This window comes from Thunnus thynnus, chromosome 10 (assembly GCF_963924715.1).
Source record: "Thunnus thynnus chromosome 10, fThuThy2.1, whole genome shotgun sequence".
In the NCBI taxonomy this organism is placed as follows: Eukaryota; Metazoa; Chordata; class Actinopteri; order Scombriformes; family Scombridae; genus Thunnus; species Thunnus thynnus.
This window is the reverse complement of record NC_089526.1, coordinates 28400633-28412934: the sequence shown is the minus strand read 5'-3', so window position 1 is coordinate 28412934 and position 12302 is coordinate 28400633. Positions and strand designations below refer to the sequence as shown.

Below are 12302 nucleotides of genomic sequence, written 5' to 3'. Positions count from 1 at the left end.
CAACTGATATATTACAATATTGATCTAGCTCACTACGATGTGCTACGATGCCAAGTGGCTCATGCCAGCCACAAAGCTAATGCGCATGCTAACCATGACGATGTATCTCTATCTTTGATTGTTGATTGGCGACTTGCCTTAGTTATGACTAAATGTCCAAACTAGTTAGGTTATGCCCCAAGTAAATGTGGTACAATTAATTCTAGCAGCTGACAAACCAACTAGTAGGAGAGAACTTACACATAGCTGGTGCAACCCAGTGCAGAGGTCTATTTAGATAACATGTAACCACCTTCCAGCCTTTAAATCAGCCAGGATGTTATCCATCTTTATTCTCTGTCACTCCCACTCTCCATTGTCTAAAAAAGCTTAAAAATGTCATACGGAGCCTTTAACTCTGCATGTCATATTAGAGTTGGGTTCAATTAGCCGGCCTCATTTTGGACCCCATTCCTGTTTCCAGATTTGTTAAGCTTGGGCAAATCTCTCATCAAACCCGTAATATTAAATTTTCAGATAAGCTTAATAGTTCTGCATCAGGACCTCCAGTGTTTGAAACAAGAAGCTTATGAAAATTGCATTCTAAAAGTAAGTAGGCTAGTGGAACACAACCCTTTCAAACATCTGCACAAGATTTGCACTGTGCAGGAAGTACAGACCAGTCGCCACCTCATGTTGTTCATTCAGTGGCTGCTAGGAAGGGTACAGTAAATAGTGATCTCTCAAGTGAATATGAAGTGTCAAACAGTGATAGACACAGAGGAAAAGCCAGGAACCTCGAGGAAGACAGAGTGAGGAAACGACAGAGAAAGGGTGCGTGGGAGGAAGTAAGCGAGTGAGAGAAAGACCCTCCACTGGATTTGTGGTGGGGCTAAGCTGCCTTCTGGTGCTACGTGACCAGCCTATACCGCCAAGGCAAGAAGGCTCGGGCTTATCTCAGTGCACACAAGCAGCTCTGCTGGCAAAAGCACCGTGGCATGGCTGTGGGTGCTGCTGTCAGAGCGTGACAGATAGCTCTTACTCTCTCTCTCCTTCTTCTCTCACTTTCACTCTTTATTCTTTCTCACCCGTTCACTCCATTCCTCCCTTGGTCTCACTCATTCACTTGGGATAAGCATGTACAGGTTTGATACTGATGCACCACATGGGGACGATTCATACTTAAGTTGGATTTCAAAATAGAACAGTGGACTCCTTTTCCTCGCAGTCTGCGTCCCACAGGGTCTGCAATACCAGCATGGGAGAAAATAAATGGGATATTTCAATTTGTCTTGTTTAAATCGTAAGAGTCATGCCTAAAGGAGAAACGCAGTAGTAAATTTCTACTAAAACAATGTTTGCAGAGCTTTCTTCCAGACCACATTGTGCAGAAAAAACTTCACCACAAAGAAACTTTACCAAAAATCTTTTAGAAACGATAAATGCTTTCTTCAAGATGGACACCATTTAACAAATAAACTCTGATAATTAACTGTTCGCTAAACCCCTTCCAGTGACTGTCCAGTCATACCTGAGCAACAGTACAGTAAACTAGGCAGGGCAGGTCTGTCAACTTTTGGGTTTTTCCACATGCTGAAGTGGTCTGCATGGGGCTGTAGTAAGAGTGATACTTTGTGAATAAAGAGTTTGAAGGTAGTGTCTTTTTAACGTCTTCCCAAAATACAAGAGCAAAAGTGTAAAGAATGGATTGAACAGCGTGTTTATGTGCTCTAACGTAAGCCACTATTGTTAGCTTAGCTGGATAACCAGTAACCTACAACCAGTGTTGCTTACACAATACATATAACTCATTAAAAAGTAACAAAAATGGTAAAAAAACCCTCCATCAAATTACCAGTAAGACAGCAAACACGTCCCCCACCCCAAATTATTGAAGTAACAGAGCTTTGCTGGGATTAGTAGCAGTAATGTAATTACTGAAGTTCAAATAGTAATCCCTTACACTACTTGCGACGTTAAGTAATCACATTACTGTAATGCTTTTCAAAGTAAAGAGTAAGCCTATCATTAACTAATTAACACTACATTATCACAGGGTTACAGGTTAGAAAAAGCCCCGTTCAGGATTGACACATACACTGTGCGGGGGCCCAGATGCTGCTAACCACTTTAGTTTCAGGTCAAGTTAGTGGCTCTGTCCTGCTCTTCATTGCATTTGGGGAGCTTAACTGAGAGGGCTCTGTCAGACTCATTGGTTAGTCCTCAGCCTCAAGACCCTTTTTCATGTACATATTGTTAAAATCAAAAGAAAATGTTCAATATGCAGGACACCGCCTGTATGAATGGAGGCAGTGTTTGCTGTATTCACATTAGCTAATTATCAAGAAATGAATACATCAGTAGGCATCCATATTGCGTCGGGATCGTTCACCGCGCCGCTATCCAGATGTCTGCCAAATCGAGCTGAGGTTGCATGGATACATTATTTTTAACATGTAAACAATAGTGTATGGATCACATGTTACCTTTGTATCTTTCTAGCTAAGGTCAGAAAGGTTGTCAGTGGGTGGGAACCAGTCACAACTAAGTCACAAAAAACAATGAATTGTTATTAGACCACAATATTTCCATGCTATAGTGGTGCCATTGTTGCAAAGTTGGCCTTGTATTTACTTTTACTACTACTAAATAGCAGCAGCATCCTAAAAATTTAACCACCATGCAAAAAGTCAAATCAACCTAGGTATTCTGTACCACCAAGGTCAAACACATTATTTTTCGCTTCCTATCTAAATGGTCAAAAATATGTAAGTTGTCCCATTTCTATAGAAAAAACAGAAAGATGTCTCACAGTGGCTTGTGTGTAATTGCCACCCCTGGCTATGATCTGGATGTGTAAACACAAGAGACGTGCCACCTGAGACAATAACATCAAACACAAAAAGAGAGCAACAACGGTGTATCGCCTGCAGCGCTGGCTATAACTGTCAACTGCCATAGTTATTAGCTCCTTATGCAATATCATGCTGTGACTATACAGCTGCTACTGAATACTGTGGAAACACTGTTTTCAAGGACAAGGGCTCCAGCTATGTATCCGCGCTCAAACAAATGCAAAAAAGCAACAGAACTAAGGAGCAACAGGATGTCGACTTAACACCAAACCTGACACTCCCTTCGATGTATTGAATAGCTGCTAATTTAATTCCAGCCATTGAGTCCCTTTCTTGAAAACTGCATATCAAGCAAGGCTTGGTGGGAGCCTACAGCGAGTTAGCATATTGCTCCCCCAGCACTGATTCCTCCCCTCTTTGACCCTGCAGTGAAAATCCAATGAATAACTAACAGGGGAGTAATCAGTCACATGGCGGCGGTGGCAGGGCCGGCGCTCTCAGGGTGTTAGGGTATGCCAACACGTGTGGTTCTGTCTTGTTTATTAGCATTTCCTCTGTCAGGTGCTGTAGATACTATGCTGCGTTAGCAGAGTCAGGCTTCTGTTTCTGCCTGCAAGCCACGCACATTCACTGAGGTAGCAATACACGTCAGTGCTTGAATAATTTCACACAAACACCAAATCTGGCTTGTTAAAAGAACATTATTAATGATGGTTTCTGATTAGACTTCAGATTTGGCTCTGACTGGCTGGTTTGCCAGCATACTGTGCAAGTTTTATATTGGTCTTCCAATAAAGATTTTATATCAGGCATTTAATGTTTCAATAGCAAATGCTCTTAGAATTTAGTGGCTTTAAACCGACCAAATTTTAAGATTTGAGATTTAAAATATCTTGCAAGAATATCATAAATACATTTTTTTGGGGACTATAAATAAAAACAAACAGTATTTAAGTTAAAAACTCAGAGGCCAAACCCCTTTCTAAAAATTTCCAGTTATAATCTGTAACTACAGTCATTACAGTGAAGCTTCAAGTCAATAGTTAGGTCATCCTTGTGTTGTATATTGTTGCATCAGTTGGACTTGCTGTCTCTAAAGTGTAGATTCATGTCAGACCAGAGAATAATGTGATAAAACGCCTCTCCCCAAGTCTGCAGCCAAGGTTGGTGCCTCAGTTTTTAGCAATCTGTCTGTCCCGTCCATCTGTCCTTGAGAAAGATTACCCTTCCGCCCGTACCCCCCGGTCAGACACTCTGGAAATACATTAGAGGATAACAAGGTAGAGAGTGTGAAGATGGAGAGAGTGAGAGACAGGGAGGAGGAGAGGGGAAAAAAAGAAGGAGGGAATGGGCAAGGGAGCATAGGAAGGATTGAGAACAAAATGGCAGATAGAGCAGAAAAAAAACAGGGGGGGTAGAGGGATGCAGGGGGTTGGGGGGAGAAGTGCAGCAACTTTCCTCTTAAAAGCCATTATCTGCAGTGACATGCTGTGAAGGCTCTCCCTTTGCACCCATACAAAGACATCTGCAAGAGGGACAGTGGCATATGTCCTGCTTGCATGTTTCAAGTGCTTACCTAACCTGCTCATAAACTAAATCCATAGACAACTTGAGACTGTGCGCACACACACACACACACACACACACACACACACACACACACACACACACACACACACAGTTGTGTTTCCATCACTTCAGAGGACATTACATTGACTTGCATTCATTTCCTGGAGACTTACCCTAACCTTAACATAACCTTAAACTTACCTTAATTCTTTAATTCAAGTCTTCACCCTAAAATTAATGATTTACATTAAGGAGACTTGCTTTTTGTCCCCATAAGGGTGGCGAGTCCCCACAACATGACTGTGCAAACAGATTTATGTCCCCCCCCCCAACATGAGGAATACCTGGTACACACACACAATCAGACCCACATGTACTGTATAGAGGAACAGAGAGCATGAGTCAGTCCCGGAAAACAAACAGAAAAGTACTTGTACAGCACGTATCCAATGAGAACACAGTGTGATGAAACAGTTTTCAAATGCACTCGTAGGCAGGAACACTATAAGTCATACTTAATGAGTCTACGGCTCATGGAGACATTCGGTTCATCTCCTGTTTGCCGTTCTATTACCGCGTAGAGCTCATTGAGCTCCAGAGTGGAGGCTACAGGCTGGCTATAATGATGTAAAGGTCAGATGTAGCAGAGGGACTCGCAGGCTGTCAGACAGAGATGCTGACTGGGGAGAGCTGTTGTCAAGTGTCACACCCTCTCAGGAAGGAACGCTGCACGCATGTGGGAGATCACAGGCAATTTGGCCTGTTTCCTCCCTTTTCCTTCCCTCTCATCTCTTTTCTTCCCCCCCCTCCTCTCCTTCTTCTTTCTCTTTCTGTCTTTCCCTCTCCTCTCCTTTCTTTTCCTTCTCTTTCTTTCTTTGCCTTCCCTCTCCCCTCTTTTCCTTCCCTTTCTTTCCCTCTCCTTATTCCCCCTTCCTTTTCCTTAACTGTTCTCTCCTGTCTTTTCCTTTCAACTCTTTTTCTTCCCTCTCCTCTGCTTCCCTCTACTCTTTGGCTCTCCTCTCATTTCCTTTCATCTCTTCTCTTTTCCTTTCCTTCCATCTCCTCTCTCTTCCTTCCCTGTCCTTCCCTTTTCTCTCCTTTCCTTCCCTCTCCTCTCTTTTCCTTTCCCTCTGGCTCCTCTCTCTTCCTTCCCTGCCCTTTTCTCTCCTTTCCTTCCCTTTCCTCTCCTTTCTTACTTTAATGTCCTTCCTTTTTTCTGTCCTCTCTTTATTTTCCTTTTATCTCCTTTCCTCTACTGTCAACTCTTTTCCTTCACCTCCCCGTTCTCTTTTCTCTTCCTTCCCTATCCTCTCCTTTATTTCCTCTCATTTCTACATTTGTGTAATGTTCCTTCTTTAACCCGTTTCGTGTTACATTTATTCTATAGAGTATAGTGTACTCTATGAATGAATGACTTCACTCTGACCTGCTCTGACAACCTAAACATTGTTCCTCTTCCTTTTCTCCTCTCTCTTCCTTCCCTGCATCCTCCCATCTTTGCTGACATCAGCCAGGGCACTGTCTGACACTCATCACAGTATGTTTAGTTGCTGCTCCTCTTCATTTAAAGGACACTGAGACGACTATTAAAAAGTAGCACGCTTAATGTAAGGACACCATCAACATATCAATCACTGCTTTTCCTCAGGAGGGGGGGGGGGGACTGCGGTCGGTGCCGCCCTTGTAGAAGGCTCATCTGTTGGGTTATTAAAATGTCGGTGGTGAATGTGCTCTGTGCCTCTAATGACAGGTCTGTCTGAAGCCAGGCAGACAGCACAGCAAGCTGCCTGCTACATTATTACTATCCCATTAGAATAAATTATCATGATCAGTCCTGTAGGAACTGCCTGGCCTGGGTTTGACTATAGGAAAATGCCACAGGGCCACACTTACTGGATCCCATTGAAACTAGAGAGACGGGACAGTCACTAATCAATGTCTAATTATGTGATACAACAGCGTAAATGACTGACAGATGCAGTATCTCTGTATTCATATGAAGAAAAACTCAGACCTTGATGTGAGTGCGCCTTATCTAGGCCAACGTTAGCCAGAGCGAATGATTAACTGCTATGACTCATGCTTTCGAGGCTTGTACAATTTGTTACTTTGTAGTTAAAAGCCGTAAAAGCACAATAAGTCACAGTCGCATTTCATTTAACGGCTGAATGACTGTGACTTCCGACCCTGAGCTTTCAAAAAGAGCCTGCAGATACCACAGAATGGATAATGGATGATGAGAGCAGGCTGAAATATCAACAGTCAGTCCACCTGTCCTGCCTCGCTTTCATCCCACAATTTCCTTTATCGATTATTGCCGACTCAACTGATGCAGATGACCGCAGATCAATCCGTTCCCCCGTCAATGCTGGCCCTGGGAGCAGAGTCGGTACATGATGACTCTGTAGAAAGCTTATCAGAGTGTGACACCAGCAGATGCACGAGCAGAATGACACACCTTCACCCGCTTTTGGCACCCTCCTCACTCAGTGACGCAACCGGTGCCCTGTGACTCCATGTGGCATGATCCTCCTGCCACCCCGACACTGCCCTCTCCAGCAGAACAGCCACTGCTGCAAAGTTTTAAGCTGCCGCACTGATTTACTGTACATGACTAATAGCAAGGACATGCGGGACAAAACTGAACTAAAGTGGCATCAAAGAGCATCAAGTGGAAGAATAAGCCGATGGATCAGTATAAACTTACCTGAGATGCTTTTAGGTAACAATGCCATCTTTTAGCTTCGGTTGGGAAATGTAAAGCGTGCCGAAGCAATGAGGAATTATTCTTCATTTCAGTTTATATTCAATAACAAATCATACAGAGTCCATCTATGTGAGTTATTTGTGTCATCTAAGGCTTTCACGCCTAACTTGTTTGGTGCGGTTAAAACAAACTCATTTGTCTGTTAGGTTAGGCTTATTGAAGCTGATGTCAATCAAACTCTAGTGCTGACCAAAACAACAGGATCAAGACTGCCTGAAAAGGTGGGTCCTCCCTCTCAATCATACTGATTTGTGTTGGTTAAAAATCAAACCACAGGACTTTGTAATAGCAGATAAGAAATTTAAGCATGACTTCAAAAGCTGAACTACTCTTTAATTCACCTGCGTATTGTAAACTGTCAAGGGAGTGATCTGCATAAAAAAAAAAATCCTGTTTATGCAAGATCATTTGGTAACCATGGTAACATGTATGCACGTCAGCATGTGCGGGGATTATCACCGATCAATCAATCAGGGGACATAGTCATAAAAACAGTACTGTCATATGTTTGTGCCATGTATTTTGCCATTTCCTTTTTTAAAAGAGTGAAATGTAGCCACAGAATAACTATCTGCCCTGTAATTTTATATTACAAGACGCCTTTCACATTTGTACTGGTCCATTATGACATGTGACACACTGATATTTCTCTAGAAATTCTGAACAAAGTGCTGGGGGTTTTTAACTGGATGATAGACCCAAGAATTTGAGGAAAATTTGTGATAATAGAGTTTTGACGTTGACTTTCAAAATCTGATTAACCAGATGTCTTTGGATGATTATTCGCTTGCTACAAGTCTCTTTTTCTCATGGTCATAGTTTTTATATTTTAAAATTTTTACATTGTTCAAGTCACAATTTGTCAAGACTTAATAGAAAAAAAACTGCATTTGAATCTTTGCTGTAATATCTTTTCAAGAACAGTTGTGTTATGCGCTTCTTTCCCTTCTTTTACAGCCCAAGTAAACAAGTGAGCGAGGCTACCAAAAACTAGCATACTGATGCTTTCCACTGTGTCTGTCATCCATGTGACCCTCACCTTGCAGGTATGGGTCCATGTAGCGATGATGATAATGATAAGATTCACCAAAACTCTCCAATCAGTGAGCTACCCTGTCAGTCCATATGACCTTGTGTTTAGATCTCTTGCTTTGTTAGTAATAAGTCTTTTTCTCCTTGGTCCAGACTAAATTAACTGTTCTATAGGCGTAAAAGTGACCTAATGCACACAGACAGAATAAACTAACACGGAGAAAATCAGTGTCCGCACATTAGCTCCCCACAGCATTATAGTGTGAGCTGACTAGTAAATACAGTACTTGGCAAACAGTCAGTGTTCCCTCCTCTGCCAGGTGATAATAAGTGTCACATAGGTAGCTATTCAAATGTCAACACTCATTTATTGGTCATGATTTGGGACATCATGCCTTTGAGCAACACTTTTCTGGCTTTTCTTATTTTTTTTCCCTTTTGTTTTCTTTCCTACATTTGTATTTTTTTTCACCTTTTCATATTCTCTCTCTCTTTGTAAACCCTCTCTCAGACAGTCCTTATCCAGTTTCCATGGTACCATTAAGCCACAATGTAACAATTAACCTCTTCAACTCTGATAGTTCCTTTGGTTTCAGAGCTATACCAACATTTCTTCACATTAAATGGATTTTGTCATGCATATATTTACTGTTTACAACATACCACTGTAAGGATAAAATGCTTAAACTGAAACAGTCATATAATTTTTAATTGCTGCAACATTACATCAAATAGGAAATTTGAAATGTGCATATTTGTATACACATTTCCCTGAGATTCAGCCTGACAAATCTGGTATGTTTGGAAACCTTGGTAGCTTCATAGTGATTAATGTCAATTTTGCAGATACTGATTGACACAAGATTGATTCAAAATATAGACAGTTCAAGCAGTCCTGAATCCTGCAGTCTGGGACACAAAAACATGGTCCAGCAGCTAACAGTAGTATATTTGGAATAAATATGGCTGTGGTATGGTATGCATGTCAATAAACTAGATTAGGGATAACAACAAGGCAGCAGAGTACAGCAACGAGCACCATGTCTTTACAAATACAAAAGAAATCTGTCAAAAAAAAATCTAATCTTTCCAGTAGTAGCATCTAAAAGTCCTTTTTCCTACGCACGCTGTCGTTCTAACCTTGACCTGAGCAGCTTGCTAACTGAATCACATCATTGAAGTGAACGGGGATGCATCAGATTTATGAGTTTGGAATTAGTTTATCTCAGACTCATTTCATCATCTCTGATAAGTCAGCTCCCTGAAGTGTACTTACTCTCACAGTAGCAACCTACCCTCCGATACAGAAATAGACCCGAAGCAGACAGTTGTCACCCCTCCAACCCACCCCCAACCTCCTGCCCGCCCCCCCCAGAAAAAATAGGCTCCATCGCAGGAATAAATCTCATCAGAGTCCCATAATTATAATTTGTAGGCAGGAAATGAATTAGAAGATGAGAAACAGGGAGAGCCAGCCGTGGATGTGACGCGGTGAAGTTTGCTTGAGTAAGAAGTTCAAGTCAACAGTTCAGAGAGTGCGTGAACTTCAAATATGCACACCCACATACACACACAGAATAAATAACAAGCCATACCCCAGAAGCCCTGTAGCAAATGATAATGTAATAACAGCTGGATAATGTAATAACTGGTCATCAAAATCAAATAAAATGTTCAAGGAAATACACTGAGAATGCAATAAAAGCTGATAATATGATATTAAAGGGTCCAATTAATGTCATGATGTATTATCAGGAAAAATATGATTACAACATGGATGCTTTTATGTGATTTCTCCGGCACTTAGCTGCATTAATAGTAAGCTTAGAGTTTAGACAAACAGAATTACAAAAGAAGGTTGTTGGTTTGAATCCCTCAACCTTCTGGGAAAAGGACGTTGGGGATAAATGTGTGCATAAATAAAGTTTTTAAAAATCAAACAGCATTTTGCAGTTATGATATAATCTGGTAGATTTTACACTGTCATTTACTACAAGAGCAAACAGATCAGAACCCAGCTCCTGTTTCTTTTTACCTATGGTGTAGCCTCTCTTCAGTTCGCCACACCGAGGGCTGCGGCGCTGGGAGTTGGTGGTGTTGTTTTCCTGCACGGCGAGGACGGTGGTTGTCTTGGCAACAGGTGGTGCAGCCTTGTTGAGGGGCGAGGCTGGCACCAGAGTCGGGGAGAAACCTTGATTGGCAATATCCACCGACTGAGACTTCTTCTTCAGTCTGCAGGGGACAAGCAAACCACAGTAGCAGAACACATTATTGTCATGTTTATATAGGTACACGATTAGAATCTATTGCATGTGCCAGTGGCATTGTGAATACAAAGAGCAGTAGGAAATGTTGTGTGACCTTCGCTGTTCAAGGGCAGGCCAATCAGACGCATACTTGCGTCTGAGGTTGTTGATGTCAATGTGCTCCGTCACAGAAATGTAATCGTGCAAGACCATTTTTAGCAGCGGCAAGGAAGTTGGGAGAAAGAATCAATAGGCTAATCACACCCTTGTTAGGGGTGAATTTATTAGCATCACTCTGCTTGCCCAGCACAGAGCCTCCTCTAACAGTAAAAAGAGATGAAGCAGTGGGATATCGGTGGAGGACAGCAGGAGACCAGACTTAAGACCTAGCTGGAGACAAAATCTCAGTGAGTAACAACCTGAAGAACAAACACTGCAGTGAATGTAAGGCAGGCTGTGCAGAAATGTCCACATTGTAATGCTTTAACTTTACTTTAGCTTGTATGACGTCAGGAGGCAAAAGTTTTTATAGCTGTTCTAAACAGCCACACTGGAAGGTGGGGTGAAAAGCTGGCCATCTCAGTAAGGGGTTTGAGAGCTGATAATCATGTAAATACAGAGATAATGGGGCGCACCTTATGACAACCTCTCCTGGAATGTATTTATAGTGTTTCACTTGTTCTTTCACATACAAAAAAAATGACAGTAATATGACAGCTATGTAAACAATAAAAAAGCGGGCTTAAGGGAGAAGTTCAAATCCTGTCGACTTTCTCACCTCCACATACCTGGGCAATCACTGTGTTAAGTAGGCATTAATATTGGATTGTCTGTTTCAGAAAATAACAGACATTGTTTGATGCAGCGACCCCAATTTCAACAATTCAGATAGGTGTGTGTGTTGGGGGGGGGTCCTTCAGCTGAGGATGAATGTCATTAGTTCTTTAGGTATTTGCTCATAAACCGAAGTATTGGACAAATTGAAATTTTTGACGCGATGATAGTGATAGTGGTACGTGAAAACCACCAAAAATCACCAAAGTGATTACAACTAATTCTGTGGGGAACATAAATCTCTGTACCAAATTTCATGACAATTCATCCAATAGTTGTCAAGCCATTTCACTATAAACCAAAAATGTCAACCTCATGGGGACGCTAGAGGAGTGGGGATCACCAAATGAATGTCAGTCTGAAAAGTCGTGGCAATCCATCAGATAGCTGTTGAGATATTTCAGTGTGGATCAAGTGGTTTACCGACGGACAGATTGACATTGTATGTGAAATTTTTAGCCATGCTAGTGGCAGGTTCTATGGATGACAGTCTAGAAAGATAAACAAAAATTCCTTATACACATTTTCTCATGCAGTTAAAGGCTTTTAAAAGACTGCTTATGTAAAATGTATCACAAGATACACTACCACCTGGCTGAGCTAGGTCAAATCAAATCTGCCTACGACAACTCCTCAAAGCCTATTAAAAGGATGACGAGATCCTGGGTTTGGGTTTGCACAGTTTATAAAGGAGTTCACTGGGCTTATCAGGTAATCCCAAAACCCTCAGCAGCAGCAGGTCTATCCACTTACATATGTTCTCTCTCTCTCTCTCTCTCTCACACACACACACAGACAAAATGCACAGTCAACACATCATAACAAAAAGTTTACAAAACAAGATCATTCTTAGAAGCTCCAGTAAAAACTTAGAGTAAAAAAAAGTGAAAAATGGCTCGTGAAACACTATCTATCTATAGTCTGAGAAAGTCCTGAAACAGCAATACAAGATTCCCAGCACTCTGCTCTCTCACACACACTTTCAATCATTCCAGCAAAACTGCTGAAGCGAACAGAATC

At 41.7% G+C, this 12302-nt stretch overlaps 1 protein-coding gene across 3 annotated transcripts in view; it reads right to left on the bottom strand.

Moving 5' to 3' along the window:
• oxr1a (oxidation resistance 1a) overlaps nucleotides 1–12302 on the bottom strand; it is a 178559-nt gene that overhangs the window by 99115 nt on the left and 67142 nt on the right. For all 3 annotated transcript variants that reach the window (XM_067602365.1, XM_067602367.1, XM_067602368.1), the window contains exon 3: nucleotides 10238–10434. In XM_067602365.1, coding sequence (XP_067458466.1) covers nucleotides 10238–10434 — 197 coding nt within the window. The remainder of the gene's footprint in view (nucleotides 1–10237; nucleotides 10435–12302) is intronic.